We start from the raw sequence: 20,517 nt of genomic DNA, 5'->3' as shown, positions 1-20,517 counted from the left end.
AGGATTACAGTGTTTAATTATGTTTTAATGTATGTAACATTTTGCTACATCTCTTATTCATTGCAGACCATTTAGGACAGTTGAATTGAAAGTGCATTCTGACATTTTAGAATATTTCGGGTTTTGTTGTTAAATCATTACCATGTATTAGCAGATAGCTTATAAGTATTCTTGGTAGAGGCTAAGAGCCAAAGAATTACTTACACGAGTTATTTGTATTATCAAAGATAGAATTTTCGTTATGATTTTTTAAAGTTTTCTTTGTTTTGTATTGTGATCTTTATTGTTTTGTGAATACAGTTGTGAGTCTGCGTCTCTGACAAAGTGAAAAATGTCCATTTTTTTCACAAGTGAATTGGTAAAATGACTTTAAAAATTAGATAGAAAGCAAGGCATATGTGTATTGCTTTATTGGAAGTACCTGAAAAAAGTAAAATTGGCATTTCAGATATGCCCAGAGATGCAGAGCACCAGATACTTATTCCTGATATTTCTGATTTTAATCAGAATAAGTAGGAGTCAAAAATCATTTCAAATGTCTGGACCTAAGCTCTGATCATTTGCACTCTTCACCTGCTAGGATGGCTGAAGGAGTTGCAGAATAGCTCTTTGTAGCCCCCAGAGAGCAGCCTCTGGTTCCTAGAGTGCAAGCCATGAAGAGGGCCATGGTACCTTTCAAAAAGCAGCTGTTCTTTGAAATCAGTAGAGCATGCCTAGAAACATCAGGATGTATATATGTCCTTGGCAAGCTTGTGGCAGGCAGAACCATGAATGACTTACCTCCTTACCTCCTTGAGTCAACATTTGCTTTAGGTTAGTGTGTTTGAGGGTAAATTAGTAAACAGTTTTCTCAGTTTATATTTCCAGTTTGTCTTACTATAGTTTGAAGACCTGCTTTCCAATATCATCTGTGGAAATTCACTTACGGTTGAAGTGTTGAAGTTAAGTAAAAAGAATAGCTTTTCTCAAGTATCATTCTGATAAGTATATATGATTTAAAATTTTCAGTTATTTAAAAGCTTGAGTTGTCTTTTGGCATTTTTTTGAATTAGAAGTGTCAATTAAAGTAACAGGTGACCATTTCAGCCAGGGCGCATCAAGATCCCTGAAATGGGTTTATTTCTTTCAGAGCCAGATATAGTAGCTTATTCTTAATAATAGGTCTACTTTCTCAATAGTGTATAAATACAGTTATGAATTCTACCACAGGAAATACTTCTTAGGGAGTCTTTTTAAAACAAGAGGTGGTCTATATTTTATCATTTAGCTCTATAAATTGAGTAATTAGAGATTACCCTAAGACCGGTCTTGAGCTTAGGCTCCGTCTTAGACTTTGGTGACAGTTTGATTTTTGTGTTGATGGGGGTTTTTAAATTTTATTTTAACTTTTTAGTGAGTTTAGTTTGTAGTCATATGAACTGTGTAACCAATTCGGTGTTCATGGGGATAAGCACTTAACGTAATGATTTAACAGTCAGCCGCATATTTTCCCCTCAAGAATGGAGAGGGATGCAATAGATTGTCATGTTACTTATCTTTTCAAAATTTACCTCAAAGCAGTACAGTCTCAAGCTGTAAACCTTCTTTATTTTTTTAAGAGTAAAACTTGATCTCACTATACTCTTTTTTTGTTGTTGTTGTTGTTGTTTTTGTGGTACAAGGGCCTCTCGCCGCTGTGGCCTCTCCCGCCGCGGAGCACAGGCTCCGGATGCGCAGGCTCAGCGGCCATGGCTCACGAGCCCAGCCGCTCCGCTGCATGTGGGATCTTCCCGGACCAGGGTATGAATTCGTGTCCCCTGCATCGGCAGGCGGACCCCTAACCACTGCGCCACCAGGGAAGCCCCTCATTATACTCTTGTTGAATATTTATAGGAAGTGTATTCCACTCTGTTTAGGGGCAGTCTAACCAATACCTCTTCACTTCTGTAATATACAAATATTGAATATCTCTTTTAAATTGATCCATAATGTATCCATAAAATAACTCTGAAGTCTCGCTGCAAATTAAGCCAAAGTGACTTAATTAGTATAATGGTGTCTCTACATGTTTATGGTGATTCATACTTTCAGGATATAAAGGATCAGTTTTCTTTTTGTTCACAAATGTAGTAAACCTTGCCTTGCCTGATTAAGGTCATAGAAAATAAGAAAACACCAGCTGACTTTGTGAGAGAGGAAACATGATGCCAAATACTAGTAGTAAAGCCTTATTTCCTCCAGTTATTCCATAATGTGGCAGGATCCCAGGAAAGCAGCTCTGTAGTTACGATATTCTCTATAGAAATTTTTGTTTTAGTGTTCTTCCATGGAAAGCTCCAGGTCTTAGATGTCTATAATTAAGAATCTTTGTCTTTTTTTGTGTAAGACTTTTACATTAAATTATTTTAGTAAACTTAGTTATATATTGTTCAGAGAAAATTCAGTGTTTCTTTCTGAAGATTTATTTTATCCTCATTCTCGATTGATAACTTGTCAGTATTAAATTCTAAGTTCAAAATTATTCTCCTTCATACCTTATTTTTTTTCGTTGTGTTTTTTATTTCCCCAACTTTTATTTTGAGAATTTTCAAAACTACAGAAAAGTTGCAAGAATAGCATAATATCTATTTGCCCATCCCATAGATTTGTGATTCAGCAATTGTTAACATTTTGCCACATTTGATTTTCCTTTCTCTATATATTTTTTCATTTTTTTCTGAACCATTTGAGTTAGTAGTAGACATCATGACACTTTATCCCTAGAACATTCAGGATGCATCACCTAAGAATAAGGATATTCTCCCACATAACCACAATATAATCATTATATTCAGAAAATTTAACACTGATACAATAATATTGTGTAATATATAGGCCAGTCACATTTCCCCAGTTTTCCCAATAACGTCCTTTATAGTCTTTTTTTGGATGCAGAATTTAATTATTACATTTAGTTGCCATGTCTCTTCTGTCTAGAATAGCTTTTTGTTTATTTTTGATAATATTGACATTTTTAATAGTCTAAGCCTTTGTTTTGAAGAATGATCCTCAGTTTGGCTTATTCTCATGGTTTACTCACATGATAACATTCTATTTAATAAAAAGGATTGTAATGCCCAGTTACTGGTGGAATTACTTCTTTCTCCTGGCCAACAACCCATATAAGTCCCTGATTCATTGATAGGAATATAACATAAGTTATTAAAGTCCATATTCCCCACAATAACTGCTGGATTCATAAACTCATATTGATTGGACAATCATAGATGTGGAATTTGAGAGTTAGATGAGGATTTAGGTAAGAAATTAATAGTTTACCCCTAACTGCTAAGAGAGGTAAAGTGACTTAAGTCATTTAACAGCTACTGACTCTCATGACAAGGGTTATCAGTCAGTCCATGAGCATGAAATACCCTTTCTGTACTAGGCATTGAGCTATGCATTGCGATACTAAGATGGTTAAGATTGGATCCCTACTCTTAAGTAACAGTCTGTGGTAATATATGCAGTGTAACTACTGCAACGAGTGTAGCTCCAGACTTGGGTGGGCTTTGCAGTTGCCTGGATTGACTGATCCATCTCTTATATGCTGTATTGGACTGTAAAATGGAGATAACAGTATCTAACTTGAAAGGTTAGAAGGGGTAAATAAGATTATGAATTTAAATCATTCTAAGTCTTTAGTGATTTTTTTATTATTTTAATCTCATGTATGTGTACAGTAAACCCATGTGATAGATGATACAGTAGCAGACAATAAGAGTATAGAGGAGGGAGTTAATAGGGGAAGTTGCAAATTTAATTAATGAATATATTGCCCTTTTAACAATATTTAAATACAGTAACCATATACTGAATGCCTAAAGTGATAGGTAGAGGAGACTTACAGAGTAATTCATTTCAGTTCTGCAAACACTTACTAAACCCTTTTGTGCTATGCATGTACCACATGCTCCAGATTGTAGAAGAATAAAGCATAGGGCCTGCCTCAGAGAGCGTGAGCTTGAAAAAGGTAAATTTAAGTTAAATAAAATGAAATAGGTACTTTACAAAACAAAATATAACTTTGTAAAAGTTATCTAGTGTTATAGAAGACTAAATAAGTAGATTTTTAAAAGGCTTAGCCAAAAGCCTAGATGATGAAACCAAATATGTTACCAATGGAAAGTATGCTTTGGGAAATGGAATTAGATTGGAGGGTGGAGGTGGGGTTAAAGGAGATTGCCCCTGACTTCTGAGGTTGAAGTTAGAGGTGACTGCCATGGAATCATCTCTCATGCCTCCATAAGAGGGAAATTACTCAGCTGAATGGACTTTTGGCATAGTAATTATTACGCTTTTAGGCGGAATATCTTGGCATTTGGGGTTGGGTACGTATTAGTTTATGTTCAAATTTGTCTCCTTTAGAATTTTCCACTGTGTACCTCTTAATTCTTTTGAGAATCTTCAAATGTCATATGTTGATATGATCTCATTATGCTGAACTTTCTACTCTTGATGCTGTAAACCACGCACTGGTCAAATATTTGCCCCCTACCTGTCTGTTAACCCTCTTCCCTTAGTCTTTCTGCCCAGGCCATGACCCTTGTATTCTTCCCAAATTGTCCTGGAATTTTGATTATGGATCGGTATTCCGTTAAAACTTAACATCAAAAGTCCTGCCTAGAAGTTTCTGTAATTCCAGATTAGTAAAATATTTTAAAAATTTGTCAGTTTTATTAAGATCTTGTATTACTTTTGAATTCATTTAAAACAGGATAGATGACTATGGGTATAATACAACTCTCAAAATTACTAGTACCTTAGAGCAAGCAGCTGTCTCTCTCCCTGCCCTGCCTTAACACACACACATGCACACACGCACACACGCACACACACACACACACACACACACACTTTTTTTCCCCCAACTCTGGGAAATATGAGAGAATGGCTTAGGAGGGACAAGCATATGCAACTACCTATCTTTTACATAGTTTTTCTCTTAGATAAGTAAAACATTTTCCTCTTATTTATTTATTTTAAAAAAATATTTTATTTTTATTTATTTTTTAATAGATCTTTATTGGAGTATAATTGCTTCACAATACTGTGTTAGTTTCTGTTGCACAACAAAGCGAATCAGCCATATGCATACATATGTCCCCATATCTCCTTCCTCTTGAGCCTCCCTTCCATCCTCCGTATCCCACCCGGTAGGTTATCGCAAAGCACCGAGTCCATCTCCCTGTGCTATGCTGCTGCTTCCCACCAGCCAACTATTTTACATTCAGTAGTGTATATATGTTGGTGCTACTCACTTTGCACCAGCTTTGCCCTCCCACCCCATTTCCTCAAGTCCATTTTCTGTGTCTACCTCTTTATTCCTGCCCTGCAACTAGGTTCATCAGTACCTTTTTTTTTTTTAGATTCCATATATATGCGTTAGCATACGGTATTTGTTTTTCTCTTTCTGACTTATTTCATTCTGTATGAGACTCTAGGTCCATCCACCTCACTACAAATAACTCAATTTCATTTCTTTTTATGGCTGAGAAATATTCCATTGTATATATGTGCCACATCTTCTTTATCCATTCATCTATCAATGGACATTTAGGTTGATTCCATGTCCTGGCTATTGTAAATAGAGCTGCAATGAACATTATGGTACATGTCTCTTTTTGAATTATGGTTTTCTCAGGGTACATGCTCAGTAGTGGGACTGCTGGGTCATATGGTAGTTCTATTTTTAGCTTTTTAAGGAACCTCCATACTATTTTCCATAGTGGTTGTATCAATTTACATTCCCACCAACAGTGCAGGAAGGTTCCCTTTTCACCACACCCTTTCCAGCATTTATTGTTTCTAGATTTTTTGATGATGGCCATTCTGACCGACGTGAGGTGATTATTTTATTTTATTTTATTTTATTTTATTATTTTTGGCTGTGTTGGGTCTCCGTTGTGTGCGCGGGCTTCCTCTAGTTGCAGTGAACAGGGGCTACTCTTTGTTGCTGTGCGCGGGCTTCTCATTGCTGTGGCCTCTCCTGTTATGGAGCATGGGCTCCAGGCGCTCAGGCTTCCGTAGTTGTGGCTCACGGGCTCTAGAGTGCAGGCTCAGTAGCTGTGGCTCACGGGCTCCAGAGCGCAGGCTCAGCAGCCGTGGCGCACGGGCTTAGTTTCTCCACGGCATGTGGGATCTTCCTGGCCCAGGGCTTGAACCCGTGTCCTCTGCATTGGCAGGCGGATTCCCAACCACTGCACCACCAGGGAAGCCCCTCTTATTTAAAGTACAGTCATGACTATTAGAAAAGATTTAGAAAATTCAGAACAACATAATAAACAATTTTATGTCACTTAAAATCACTACCTAATATAACTGTTGTTAACATTGAGGTGAGTTTTTATTTTGTTCTTCATAGTTGAAATTACACAATTTTATATCCTCCTTTGATTTTTTTAAATTTAACATTGCCATAAACATTTTTACTTGTCATTAAAGATTATCAATAAACAGTTTTTGGCTGCATATTATTCTGTCTAATTTATATACCATGATTTGATTATAGGCTATGTAACTAAAGGTTGAACATTTAGATTTCCATATTTACTACTATAAATGATGCTGCTGTGAACATCTTTGTGGTGGAGCTTTTACTGAATGTTTGGTTATTTCCATGATAGAATGTTATGAGCTATTTTTAAAATTATTTGTTTATATTCTTTATATTGTTATAGCATCATAGTGCTTTTGTATTGGTTTTCATGAATGCTTTACCTAGTTAAGATATTAATCTTTTGCTTTTTCTTGCATAGTTTACTCATTTTGTTTTCTTTAAATTCAGCTAATGCTGTACGTGTTTTTCTCAAACTAGTATGCCTAAAACTAATCTTTTATTCTTTCCCTTTTCTTCACTGTCCAGCTGACCAAGGCAGAAACTGAAATCTTTTCATCTTTGATCTTCTCTACCCTCCTCTGCTACATCTAGTCATCCACTGACTGAGTCCTTATTCTACCTCTTAAATGTTTTTTTGTAGCCATTCACTTTGCTCCATCCCTACTCCCTCTATGTTATTAATTCCTTTGCAAAGCTTTCCCAACACTGTCCTTGAATGATTAAGTGTTCTTCACTTAAGCAGCCACTTCCAGGCTTTTGGCTCTATGTGTATATTTATACACATTGTTATGAAATTATCATCTTACTTTTTATCAGTATTCCTCAGACAGTTTTCCAAGGAACTCAAGTGTTGGTGAGATACTGTCTCTTATATGACAGAGGATTTCATGGTCAAGTTTGGAAAATAATATCTTCTTGGAGATTCATAATATAAATAATATAATATAAATTAGCATGTTAAAGGCCCTGAGAAGTTCTACTTGGCATTTTAATAGATGCTGAGTGTGTGTGATGGTGAACAAAACTAGTTTGGAGCTTAACGAAATCCTGTGGACATTTGTTTTTACCTTATCTATTTGGTACTGGGCATTACCCCTTCCTTCCTAAAACTGCTGCTTTGTCATGTGACACTGTATTCTCTTGATTCTCCTGATGTTTCTCTGATTGTTCCTTTATCTTCATGGGTTCCTTTTCTTCTGCCCACTGCAGTTGACCCATGAACAACATGGGTTTGAACTGCCTGGGTCCACTTATACATGGATTTTTTCAATAAATACATGCTACAGTACTACATGATCTGCAGTTGGTTGAATCCACAGATGCAGAACCTGGATACGGAGGGCTGACTGTAAAGTTATACATGGATTTTTGACTGTGTGGGGCTCGGTGCCCCTTAACCCCTGCATTGTTCAAGGGTCAACTCTACTTAAATTTTGGTGTTTCTTGGGGCTCTGTCGTAGCCCACTGCTCTTTTCAGACTTCATCTCACCTACTCTGGTGGTTTCAAATATCACATTTGCTGCTAACTAATTGTTTTAATCAGCCCTCAGAGGACAATAGAAATGTTTTAAGTACAAGGGTTATCTTGTAGATGGAATCTGAAGTAAATCTGAGCCTCATGGGGAAAAAAGAGCTAGGAAGCTACCAGCTTCCACTAGTAGACAACCAAGCTAAAAACTTGGAAGTCTTCTTGACTCTCCCTCCCACATTTATCAGATTCTTTCAGTTTCAAATCCTAAATTCTTATTTCAGTTCCCTCCCCTCCAGCATCCATGCCACTCCCCTATGTCATGCCCTCATCACCTTTTGTTTGAACTGATTCTAATAGCCTGCTTCTGCATGCAGTTTGCTCCTGTTACATCCTTTAGGAAATCATCGTGATGTATTGAAAAATGCAGGTCTCATCACACCATTCTCTTGCTTAAAACTTCAATGGTTTCCTGTATCTCTAGAGTGAAGATGAAAAACTCCTTACCAAAGCTTAGAGGCTACTTCTTCTGCCTTCCTTTCAGCCTTAAACTGTTATGGCCGTTGTCTACTTCGTCTGGTTTTTTTTCTCTGATGTGATTATCCACACTACTTCATTTTCTTGCAGTAACCTTTCCTTGCTTCCTAACTTGTATATATCTCTTTTACTGCATTTACATATAAGCAGATGATTATTGTGAGGCCTCTTCCTCTCTAAACTGTGAGGTCCTTGAGATCAGGGAGTGTGTTTTACTGGTTTTTGTAATCCCAGCACCTCTGGTACTCTGAATGTTTGTTGAATGAATGAGAATGAATACACTCATTCCCAGCCATGGTCCTTCAGCTCTTATGTCTCCCAGCCCCTACCCCACCTCTGTTGTCTCTGATTCCTCAACTGCAGGTTCTCATACCAAGGGGGTTTTCAGGTACCTGTATTCTGCAGGTTGGGAGAGACATCTATTTTTATAAAATGATGTAGCATCGTTTTTAGTGTATAGAGAAATCCAAATACTATTAATATTTTGCACATAAGACTACTGAATATATTTTTAAAACTTAAGTATGACATTGTTATATGTATTCATTAAAGTTGTCTTTCTGTTATATAAACTTGTTAATGGAGACTGAGTTAATGTTATTGGTCATTTGCTTTTCTATCAATTTAATATTGCCCTTAGAAATATAAAACCCAGCAACTGAAGTAATTCTTAATATATCTCTAGCAGCAGTATAAAGTTAATTTTGTAATGTCTTTCTTGTGTATATCAAGTCCAAGATCTCTCATATACTACTCGGGACTTTTCTGCTTTTGAACCATGTTGGTGTCTATTACCATTCTTGCCACATGATTCATTTATGTTTTGGGATGAGTGCAGTAGCCTCTTAACTTTCCTTAGTTTTGCCCCCTTTTAATCTATCTGTTACATCTTTGCCGGAATGATCTTTCTTAAAACTTTCATCTGATCACATGAGTCTTACTTAACATCCTTTAGTGGCTCCCCATTGCCTTCAGAATTGAACATAGACTCCTTAGCATGGAAGTTAGCCCTGTGTGCCTCTAGCTCATCTCTCAGTACTCTCAGTGTGCAGCCCGTGCTCTAGTTGTACTGAACTGTATGAGTCCTGTAATGCCTCCTGCTCTCAAGCCTTGCCACCTTTGTGCAGGCTGCTTCCTTGACTTCTGCTGTCCTCGTTCCCACTCTTGCTCCTGGCCTACTTCCTTTCAGCCTTCCTCCTGGAATTCTGATACTCCCCACCCTACTCTGGATTCTGTGTTCCCATTGCACACGGTGCTTATATAATGTATGTATTTGTTTCCTTGTCTGCCCCCATCACCTTGAGGACAGGGACAGTGAGTGTCCAGATATTTGGCATAGTGCCCAATACATGAATGTTCTCCATAAATATTTATCGACTGTTGTCATTGTTAGTAATTCTGGAATGCACCATTAATGTTTTAAAACTCTGTTTTTGTAGCCTCAAGGAATAGGTTCTCCTAGTGTTTATCATGCGGTTATCGTCATCTTTTTGGAGTTTTTTGCTTGGGGATTATTGACAGCACCCACCTTGGTGGTAAGTAATCTTTTAACTTATTTATCACTGACTTTAAAATTTCTTTTTCTTTGGTTTCAGGAGGGAAATAAGTTTGGGGAGGAAAAAAAGGCTCTTTTTTCTTTCCAAGGTTAATTCTCCCACCAATATCGTCAGCCCTTTAGTACTGTATTTTACTGGTTTAGTTGTCTTTTCCAACCTTTACTTCTTCCTTACTTTTTAGCAGGGCTTGGGCAGGTGTGATTCTTCTGGTGAACACTGGACAAGTTTAAGCAGGGCTCAGTCCCCGCTCTGGGGAAGGTGGAAAGGATTCTTATACTGACAAGCTTAGGAAGAATGGTGTCTGTGCCCTGAATCACTCAACATTATTATTTTGAGATTCATTCCTGCAGTTGCATTTTCCAAATACAAGTTTCTTTTAGTTTAGGCAGAGGATCTAGAGGTAACCATCTAGAGAGGTCATTCTTTTCATAGCTCTAAGCTGATTTTACTCAAATATTCCCAGGTTTAGAACCTCACAAAAAGACCTCCCTGCCAGACCAAACATCTTAGGTGATAGCTAGTTTTCTCCTGTCGGTTTAGATGAGGGGAATGGAATGAAGGAAGGAGTAATGGTAGACCTCTATGATATCTTGAAAGGTGTAATCAGGATAAATGTACAGCTTTCTAAATCCCAGAAGAACAGATTTTTAAAGAGATATACTTCCTTGTTTTTTCATGAGCTTGTTTGTTGATACACAAAAAAGACTTTTATAAAAAGTTCATAAATTGATCATATATAGATAGATTGAACTAGTCTACTAATCATTATGATTATGACATTTGTAACCACATTATACTGTAATAACCTGATGTCAGGGGGCTACTGTGGTGTTATAATAACTGTGTTCTCACACCTTTGTATTAGTTTTCTAATATTAGAGTGTGCTTATTTATAATCTACCAATTTAACATATAAATCTGTCTGGTGGATCATTAGTCCTATGGTTTAAAGTACTTGAGCTTTGTAATAGCAGTTTGTATATATTTATATAATGATGAGTCCAGGCACTGTAAATACGTCTAAGCACTGTAAATACATTACTTTAAATCCTCAAAACCACTTTATCAATGAGGAATTAGCCTCATAATGATGCCGAAAGCTCAGCCTCTCTGTACACTGGTGCCGAGTCAAATCTTGGAGGCAGAGTTTTGGGTGAAGTAGAAGAGAATAGCTTTATGGCTTTGCCAGGCAAAGAGGAACACAGCGGGCTCCTGCCCTCTGTGAAACTATGAATATGTGTCCCAACCTGGGAGGATTTGATGAAGAGTTTTATAGCAATAGTTCAAGGGTGGAGTTGATAAGATTAGGTAGGGTATGTGTAGGGCCTGCACTCCTTTAATCTCTTCTCAGGTAATCTTGATGAGCTTCTCTGGTTCCTTTAGTCTGGCCTCAGTTGGTCTTCTCTGGTATGGAGAATGCTGACATCTTCCACTTGTTGGTTTTAATTCTATAAATTCTATAAACCATATTGTTATGTGTGTCCCTTGAGATGGAACCAGGATCCTGCCCCAAGGCTGCACTATTGTTTCTTGACTGTTCCTGCCTTGACTCTGCATCCCTTCCCTTCCTGGATTAGCAACTGTTCAACTGTTCAAATCTGCCCTTTGGAACTCAGGGAAGGTCATGGAGCTGAACAGAAAGGCTCCCTGTGCCCAGGAGACCCTACAGGGTCCTCCTCATTTTCAATAATACAGATGAGGAAATTAAGGTTTAGAAGAGTTAAGCAACTTGTTACTCTGATAGTAAACTGCAGTTTTGGTTTTAAACCTAGGCTTGTTTTGTTCCTAGTGCTCAGTCTTGGAGAATACTGGTAGCAAGTGGTTCATACCCATGTTTTAGGTAGTTGAGTTTATCTGCAGCGCAACTACTAGCTAAGTAGAGAGATTAAAATATTGGGTAAACTGTGAGCAAGCCATCCAAAAAAAAGCTTTTTGTGATGATTCCATAATTTGTCATCATGATTTGAAGTGCATGTAGCTGTTTTTTAAATTCGTATCTCATTTATATTTTTTAGATATCTCAACTTTTTGTCTAACTTTGGTATCATTTTTTCTAATTGGACAAAAAGATTGTCTTCTTTAAGAACAAGGAAGAAATCCAGTTATTTAGATATAACTGCTTGCTTGTTAGTTCATTTTTCATAGCTATGGGAAAACTGTGTGCTTAATACGTTCTTAACTATTTTTTGTTGATTAAAAAATGGATAGTACCTTTGATTTTTCTTTTTCTCTCTTTTTTCTTTTACTTTTTAGAATACTGAATTGAATTATGGTCAGGAAAATGAAAAGTGCTAATTTGGGACTTAATGAATTATTTTTCTATTGCCAGCATAAATACATATCTTAGAATAATTGCTATAACATTGTTGCCAATTATTTTATTTATGGAAAGACTTCTTTCGCCCCATTGTTGTTGTAACAGTTACTCTTAATTCCCATGTTTTTTTTTAATACTTGAATATTTAAAAATGGTGAAATGATGAGGTGTTACATGGGGCAGTTGTCCATAATATTATCATAGTCATAATTCTTTACCTTTTTCAATTTTTCACTTCATTATTTTTTTTTAAATCAAGCTTTCTCTCATGAAAAATAAGTTCAAGTATAAATGAATGTTAAGCTCAGAGTTTTATTTTTCTGATTCTTTTCTCATCTTTAATGTATACACATTTTAAAAAATAATTGCAGTGTTTGTGCTCTACATTTTTTTGCTTGATGGGGAAAACCTTGGGTGGTTTAGGCAAAACAAGGATTGAATTGTAGAGATTAGATGTATCTAAGTGTTGAGATTTGTTATACTTTTGGTACTTACTGGTGTTTTGGCCTTTGGGCATTGGAACAGCAAGAATCTTTGAAACATCATTGAAAAATAGTTGTGCATGGGAAATCTATATATATATACAGTTCTCTCTCTATATGTTACATATGTTACTTTTTTAGTAATTAGAAACACAGTGTCTGCCTGTTGTAGACCATTAAGCAATGTGAAATGTGTAAGAACAGGAGAGTTCTCCTGCAGTCTTACTCATCCCTCCAGGCAACCATCAGTTTAGGAGATTTTGGCTTCAGGGTAGGCTTTACCAGCCCCATTAGGACAGATTGGCCAACTGGAGATGAAGGTTTCAGCTGTTAGAATGTGGTATCTATTAAGTCAGTGATTTTTTTAAACCAGAGGTGAATATTAGTGATACCTGTTTTTGTTTTTTCCCCCAAATACCTGGCCTTACAACCTTTCTGGCTGAAATCAGAGTTTTCAAGGGGGAGGCTCAGGCATGTATATTTTTTTAGAAGTGATTCTCATATATCTAGTATATATCACTAATTAAGAACCAATATACTAATTCACTGTGGGCTTTTAAAAAAGGTTTTGCTCATTTTGAGACTTTCTGCTTGCAAGTTTTTATTGTTGTTGATTTTATTAGCAGGCTTTTTCTCTTTGTTTTGAACTCCTATACTCCCCCGTGTTGGGGTGTGAGGAAAAGTGAGTTTTGGGGTAGAAGGCACCAAGTTGTAGCACTTTGCTCTCTTTTCCAAAAGTCTGTTAACCTTTAAACATTTTATTTCTGTCTTATGTGTTTTGAAACTGATTATAAATGGTGCCTGCTAGAGAGTCACAGCTCTTATTCATTTAAAAAGGGAAAGTGAGGATGAAGATATATTTGAGTTTATTTGCATTTTATGTATCTCTCTCTTCCCATACATAGCTCTCAAAAATTATAAAATTTAAGCATTTCAATTTTCAAAGATACTCTTTGAATTAATTCATTTAACGGATAACCAAATTTAAAACATATTAATTATAATAAATGTTTGGTGTTGGATTTATAGTAACCTTCATTTTAAAAAGTAATATGAAGTTAAAAGAAATTAAAAAAAAATTTCATGTGGTTGCAATTATCTTTGAGTTTTAAGCCCATGGAGCTTGCAGCACACTGTTCTAGAATACAGTAAAAGAACAAAGGCTGCGTTCTATGTGGAGGACCTGCCCAGGGCAGGATGGTGAAATCTCCAACAAGGGGATTTACGTTAATTACACAGAAGAATTTTATATTGACATTTTTAAGGACAGTAATCTAACACTTTGAGAGGTTATGACTATATGGTTGGTTCATAGTGGGTGTTCAGTCAGTGATTATTGATTGACTAAATAATATACATTTACATAAAGAGAATTAATGACAGTTGGACTAAGGATCTATAATGCTAAGAACTGGTTTCACTTTTTGACAGACCTATGGTTCTAGAAATACTAGGCCAATATTTGATGGTTCAGGTTGCTAGATGCACAATCCATGTTATGGAGCAAGACCCTGCACTCCAGTCCTCCAGCATCTCTTCTATGGCTTAGCATTCTTTGCTCAGAGATAGTCGTGAAGCATTTAATAGTTTAAGGACTATTTACTCTCAAAATTTTTTAAGTTCTTAAAAATTTTAAGATCCATAAAATTTATTGGAAAATGACACATTTTTTTCCTATTCAGCCCCAGTGCTTAAGGGTCCCCCAGAATCAAAAATCTTTACAACCAACATTTTTATTACTTCTTATATTAATATTTGTCTCTGTGTTAAAATTTTTGTTAAAAAAAAAAGTGAGGGTTTGTTTATCTTTAGCTATACTCCTTTGGAGGGGTTATAAAAGTTTTTATTTTGTAACATTTGGTTAAACAATTTGCATAATTGTCATGTTATATTAAGTCATTTTGAAAGCAGAATTTATAATCTGTTAATTATGAACATTTGTGAACGGTTAATAGTGCCTCTATTGATGAGGCACTAATAGAAATAAAAATATATAAATATATAAAAAAATATAAATATAAAAATATATTAAATGCAAAGTGTAGTAGATATAGTGCCTGTCTGCCCTTAAGAAGTTTGAAATATAATTGAAAAGAAATATTTATCAAATACCTGAAAAGATGAAAAATACAAGACCTAAGTAACAGAGTACTGTAATATAAAAAATATTAGAAAGCTATATGTGATGACCAAGGGAGTGCTGTAATCACCCATTATATGGTCCTAAAGGAGAAATTGATTGCTTTGGACAGGAAAGTTTGGTAGCAAAGGAGCAATATGGAAGATTTTGGGGTCGACTAGATAGGGAAGATAAGGGGAACAAACATTTATGGTAGATAGGATATCATGTGTAAAAGTATGAATATTGGAAAGCATAGGAATATTTCTAAAGTAGTGAAAAGACCAGATTGATTGGAATGGAAGATGGCTTGGCAAAGTGAATTGTTAGAAATAAGATTTAGCGTATTACAAAACTTCTTGTAAGCATTCGTTATGTCCTTCTTTCTTTTTAACACCAAATCCATTCTTTGTCCCTAGAAAGAATTGGCCCTTAGTAATAACTGGAACAAAAGCAGATTTAAGTTGTTATGAAAGGTTTGGGGATAAGGAGTTTAAATCTTTTTCTCTAGTACAAGAACTAGCAAACTATGGCCAGAGCAAATACTGCTAGTACCCTGTTTTTGTAAATAAAGTCTTACTGGAACACAACCATGCCTATTCATTTACATATAGTCTATGGCTGCTTTTATTGAGTTGAGCACTTGTGACAGAGACTGTATGGCCTGCAAAGCTAGAAAAAACTGAAAATATGTACTGTCTGGTTCTTTACAGAAAAAGTTTGCACCCACCTTCTTTGGATCCATGGGTCTTCACTATAAATAATAAATAATAGGGTTTTTCAACTATCGAGATTTGGGGCCAGATGATTATTGTGGGGGAGGGCTGACCTGTGTATCGTAGGATGTTCAGCAGCCTTCCTGACCTCTACCTCATAGATGCCAGTAACATATTTTCTTTCCCCTGACCCCCGCCCTCCCCGATCCCTCATGTTATGATAAAAATGTCTCCAGACATTGTCAGATGTCCTCTGGGGGTCAAAATCACCCTCCGTTGAGAATCACAAAATATGTGAATATCATAAATATGTGATTTTTTCCATATTAGTGATTTTCTTTGAATACTAAACATTTCTAATTTTATTTTTACATAAAAGCTAATTTTTGTTAAATTTCTAGTTATTGGCAGAAGAGTAACTGAAGAAAAGCGAGCCTTCTAATCCTTCTAAAGGTTTTACTTGCAGGATGTTAGAAAGTACAACCAGCATAGTTTTTCTTCCTAAAGAGAAGATTTTCCGACCTGTCTCATTCCCCACATTGCCATTCTCTATTGTTTTTATTGAGAGACAGTATGGTATAATGGAAGAAGCATTGGCTTTAAGTCAAGCAAGAACTCAGTTGCCACATCTGTAAAGTGGTAATATCTAATTCATAATATTGTTAGGATTAAGTAAAAGTATATATAAAGCCTCTGATACATAGGCTGTGAAAATGGTGGTTGCTGCTTTTTATTTTTTTAGTTACCTTTCCCGCAGTTACTTTCTCAACCAATGAGTTCCCAATGGTTCACTTGTTACCCAGTGAACAAACTGATGCCATGTGGTTTGAGACCAGGCCTTGGAAAGGATAAAGAAACTTGTTATACATTTTCATGGGTTGGGATTTTTTTTTCTTTCTTTCTTACCTTATGGAATCTCTAGGTCCACTTTTTGGCAATTAAATTTTCCCTATTTATTCTCCTAGTCTCCTATCTTAGATAATACACCTGTCTGTAAAGGGAGTTATAAGTCAGTCGGTTATATGTTGGAAGCAGGATAGCATAGTGATTAAAAGCATGGACTTTCAAGCTTGACTTCCTGTGGTCACTTTCAGTTTTGCTACTTACTATGTGATCTTAGATAAGACATTTAACCTCTCTGTGTATCAGTTTTCTAATAGGGCCATTACGAAGAATGAAAGGAGATAATGTGATAAAGTGCCCAATTTAGTGCCTTGTGACATAGTAAATGCCGTATAAATGTTTGGTGTTATTAGTATTTACTCATATGCATAGTGTCATACAAACCTGAAAATTTATATGAAATAAAATTGGATTGTGTTATGAAGGGATGTTTTACGTTTTACTAGGACTAAAATGTAGCATGAGCTTTTTATTTTGTTCTTATTCTTTAGGTATTACATGAAACCTTCCCTAAACATACATTTCTGATGAATGGCCTAATTCAAGGAGTAAAGGTAGGATCAATCATATATATATATATATATATATATATATATATATATATGCATGTACACAAACATGCACAAATATACTTATGTAAATATATGTAATTCTGCCAGTTTATTAAGTTAGTTGATCAATCTCCTAAGTATTAATTTTTACAATTGGAGTATATCTTGGGGGATTACTTAGCACTTTTTAAATGAACTGGGTTTTAAATATGATTTGACTTACATATAGCCAACTATGTATAATAATGATAAACCACATCATAACAAATTTCCCCTGTGTTTTATGTGTTGGCACTTTCTTTACAAAGATCTGAGTGCTTTTTGTAAACTAGCAACAAGAATATAGATTGAAGAGAAAAGCACTATTTAAAAAATGCATGAGTATAAAATATATCAATATGGTAAAGTTTTGATTATTCTACATATTCTTTACTCTTGGTTCCATTTGATCAACAAGTTTATAAACTGATAATTAGCATATGATATTCCTTCTAGAATTGCTAGAGTTGTGGTTGAGAATTCATTAGAACGTTTTGTGTTTAATATGCTACAACAGCCCGCAGATGGTTCTGTATGGTCTTGGGAAATTGAAAAATTATATACAGACAAGAAACAAGTTGTTTATCTAAAGTTTGGTGATATACTTATTTTAGAAATAAACTTGTTTAAAATTCTTCTGTGGTAGTAAAATGATTTATTTTTGGCTCATCAGTATACATAGTATATGTATTTTCTTCATTTAACTTTTTTTTTAGGGTTTGTTGTCATTCCTCAGTGCCCCACTTATTGGTGCTCTTTCTGATGTTTGGGGCCGAAAATCCTTCTTGCTGCTAACAGTATTTTTCACGTGTGCCCCAATTCCTTTAATGAAGATCAGCCCATGGTACGTGCACATTCAGATTATAGCAACTAAATATCAACTGTTAATTGTTTTCTGAATATTCCCTTATTTTTTCCACTTTTTTTCCATCTTATCTATGTAGGTTTTTAATTTATTTTTCTAATACATTTATTCTTTGATACACATAAGAGGGCCTTTAAAAATATAGTAGCTAAGTAATATAACAGTAAGTAATAAAGTTTTTTGAACTAGATGCCACTATAGGAAGCATGTAGACTACCAGTTAATCTGCTTTTGGATTTCACAGCCCAAATTTCAAAACAATATTTTAGGTACTGGATAGGGTTGCTAACTTTTTATTTTCTTTTTTTTTTTTTTTGCGGTACGCGGGCCTCCCACCGCTGCGGCCTCCCCCAATGCGGAGCACAGGCTCCGGACGCGCAGGCCCAGCGGCCATGGCTTACCGGCCCAGCCACTCCGCGGCATGTGGGATCCTCCCGGACCGGGGCATGAACCCGCGTCCCTTGCATCGGCAGGCGGACTCCCAACCACTGCGCCACCAGGGAAGCCCTAACTTTTACTTTCTTAAGTAGGATGTTAAACACAACGTTTATCATCATTATCTATATTAATTAGGAATAGATTTTGTTATATATCAGTAAAGTCCCAAATAATCGTTTCTTAAAAACAAGGAAATTCACTGCTAATTTCTCTCTCCATATAAAAGAAGTCTGGAGTTGAGTAGTCCAGAGCTGGTAGGGCAGTTCCCGGGAACCAGACTTTTTCTATCTTCATGCTCTGCCATCCTCCACTATCACCTCACTGTCCAGATGGCTGCTTAAGTGAGCTCCAGCTTGTGTCACCTTCAGGCAGAAAAGATGGAAGGAGTGGCTACAAAGAGCATACTGCCTTCCTTTAGGGAAACTATGGAATTCCCACCCAACCTCTGCTTGCGTCTGTTTGGTCAGATTTCAGGCATACGCTGCTCCTAGTTACAAGAGGCTGGGCTCTTGGCCACCCTGATTAAAATCAAGTCTTCCACTGAGGAGGAAGGGAGGGAAAGCTCACAAAGAGAATGATTTTCCCAAGATAATAGAGCCCAATTCAGTTGTAGATTTTTTAATTCTTTGACTAATATTCTACTCCACTTGAATATTAATGTTAGTTAATTCTATATCATAGATCGGCTGTATTTCCATGGTGAATCTAGAAAGGTCAGGGCTATTTATGAGGCAGGATCTTCCTTCCTCTCATAGGTGAGATATAACTCTGAAGGCCAAACCCTTGATGAATGCTAATCATTTAAATGAAATCTTACCAAACAAATCTAGGGCATGAACAAGTTATTTGCTGTGGAAAGCAGCATGTTAGAAAAAAATTGGTAAGCAATAAAGTCCCGGTGGCATGATATTTTGAAAGTGCAATATGATTTCACTTGATTTTAAAAACTAAACATCAGCATTACAATAGAGACTTCTTATTCTCAGCCAGGTATTTTTGAATCATGTATAGCAAAATGTAATTTGCTTTTTAAAATAGCTTTTGTTCATTTTATTTTGGACACTGCCATACAGGTTGTTTTGCCAACATTTGAAGAACTAAAGATAGCTTATGGAAAAACATCTAGTTTCTATATATAGACTCAAGATAAATACAGACTAACTTGTCCCTCAGTTTTATTTACTGGATTTTGTTTTTTTGTGTAGTACTGTGATGGGAAATTGTAATAGATGAATTATGGTAGACTCTAGTTTGTTGCTATTTTTAGTAGAAACAATAACAAAGCCACTTAACAATTCAACAATTGGGTAAAAAATTGACCTGAATACATTTTCTAATTTTAAGTATTCCCGCATAGTAGCTGAGTTGCTATCGAAGGCCCACATCTAGCCCTGTTTACATAATATCTGGGGCTTATGATTTATAGAAGAATTAATCTATGAACTGTCCTAGTAAGCTGTTGACTGAAATTAGGTATACGTACATTAGTTCACTTATAAAAATGAAGATTAAGGTAATAGTAATTGTTTTCTAACCATTTCTTGTCAATTATCTTTCAATCCTAGGTGGTACTTTGCTGTTATCTCTGTTTCTGGGGTTTTTGCAGTGACTTTCTCTGTGGTATTTGCATATGTAGCAGATATAACCCAAGAACATGAAAGAAGTATGGCTTATGGACTGGTATGTATTTTTAATCTGTACCTTTGTGTCTGCTGAAAAACACCATGTTATTGTCTTTTATTACAAGGAGTGCAAGCCTTTGCATTATAAGATTTATTTTTGCATAAGTACATTTTATAATAAAATCATCCATTAGACTACATTAAATTTTTTTTCAGTACAAAGCCATGTAAGTTTTGATATTTTCATTCAGTCAGTATTAGTCACACAGATTTGAAATTACAGTGGAATATTTTTACCTTATATAAGTTCTTTTTAATAGAATACTAAAAGAACTATTTAATATGTAATGAGTTTTAAAATTAATATTATTTAATGGCTAATCTAAAATATAATAGGTTAACACCCATCTCAGGGATCCCAAACCTTCTTGGTGGCTTTCTGGGCCACACAGAGTCTCTCTCATATTTTTTCTTTTTTCTTTTCTTTCTTTTTTTTTTTTTAACTTAGCTTTTTTAATAATTAATTTTTATTGAATACGTCTGACA

General features: G+C 35.7%; 1 protein-coding gene across 3 annotated transcripts in view; it reads left to right on the top strand.

Annotated features, from left to right (window-relative positions):
• The window catches only part of MFSD14A (major facilitator superfamily domain containing 14A), a 38,224-nt gene that overhangs the window by 3,769 nt on the left and 13,938 nt on the right, over nucleotides 1-20,517 (top strand). For 2 of the 3 annotated variants that reach the window (XM_082650947.1, XM_082650945.1), the window contains exons 2-5: nucleotides 9,803-9,898; nucleotides 16,948-17,010; nucleotides 17,763-17,890; nucleotides 19,915-20,029. In XM_082650947.1, coding sequence (XP_082507073.1) covers nucleotides 9,803-9,898; nucleotides 16,948-17,010; nucleotides 17,763-17,890; nucleotides 19,915-20,029 — 402 coding nt within the window. The remainder of the gene's footprint in view (nucleotides 1-9,802; nucleotides 9,899-16,947; nucleotides 17,011-17,762; nucleotides 17,891-19,914; nucleotides 20,030-20,517) is intronic. The other variant, XM_082650946.1, reaches the window with a different exon arrangement.

The sequence above is a fragment of the Grampus griseus genome (genome assembly GCF_964374135.1).
Source record: "Grampus griseus genome assembly, chromosome: 1".
NCBI lineage: Eukaryota > Metazoa > Chordata > Mammalia > Artiodactyla > Delphinidae > Grampus > Grampus griseus.
The sequence above is the reverse complement of the archived record's forward strand: the minus strand, read 5'-3'. Positions and strand labels throughout refer to the sequence as shown.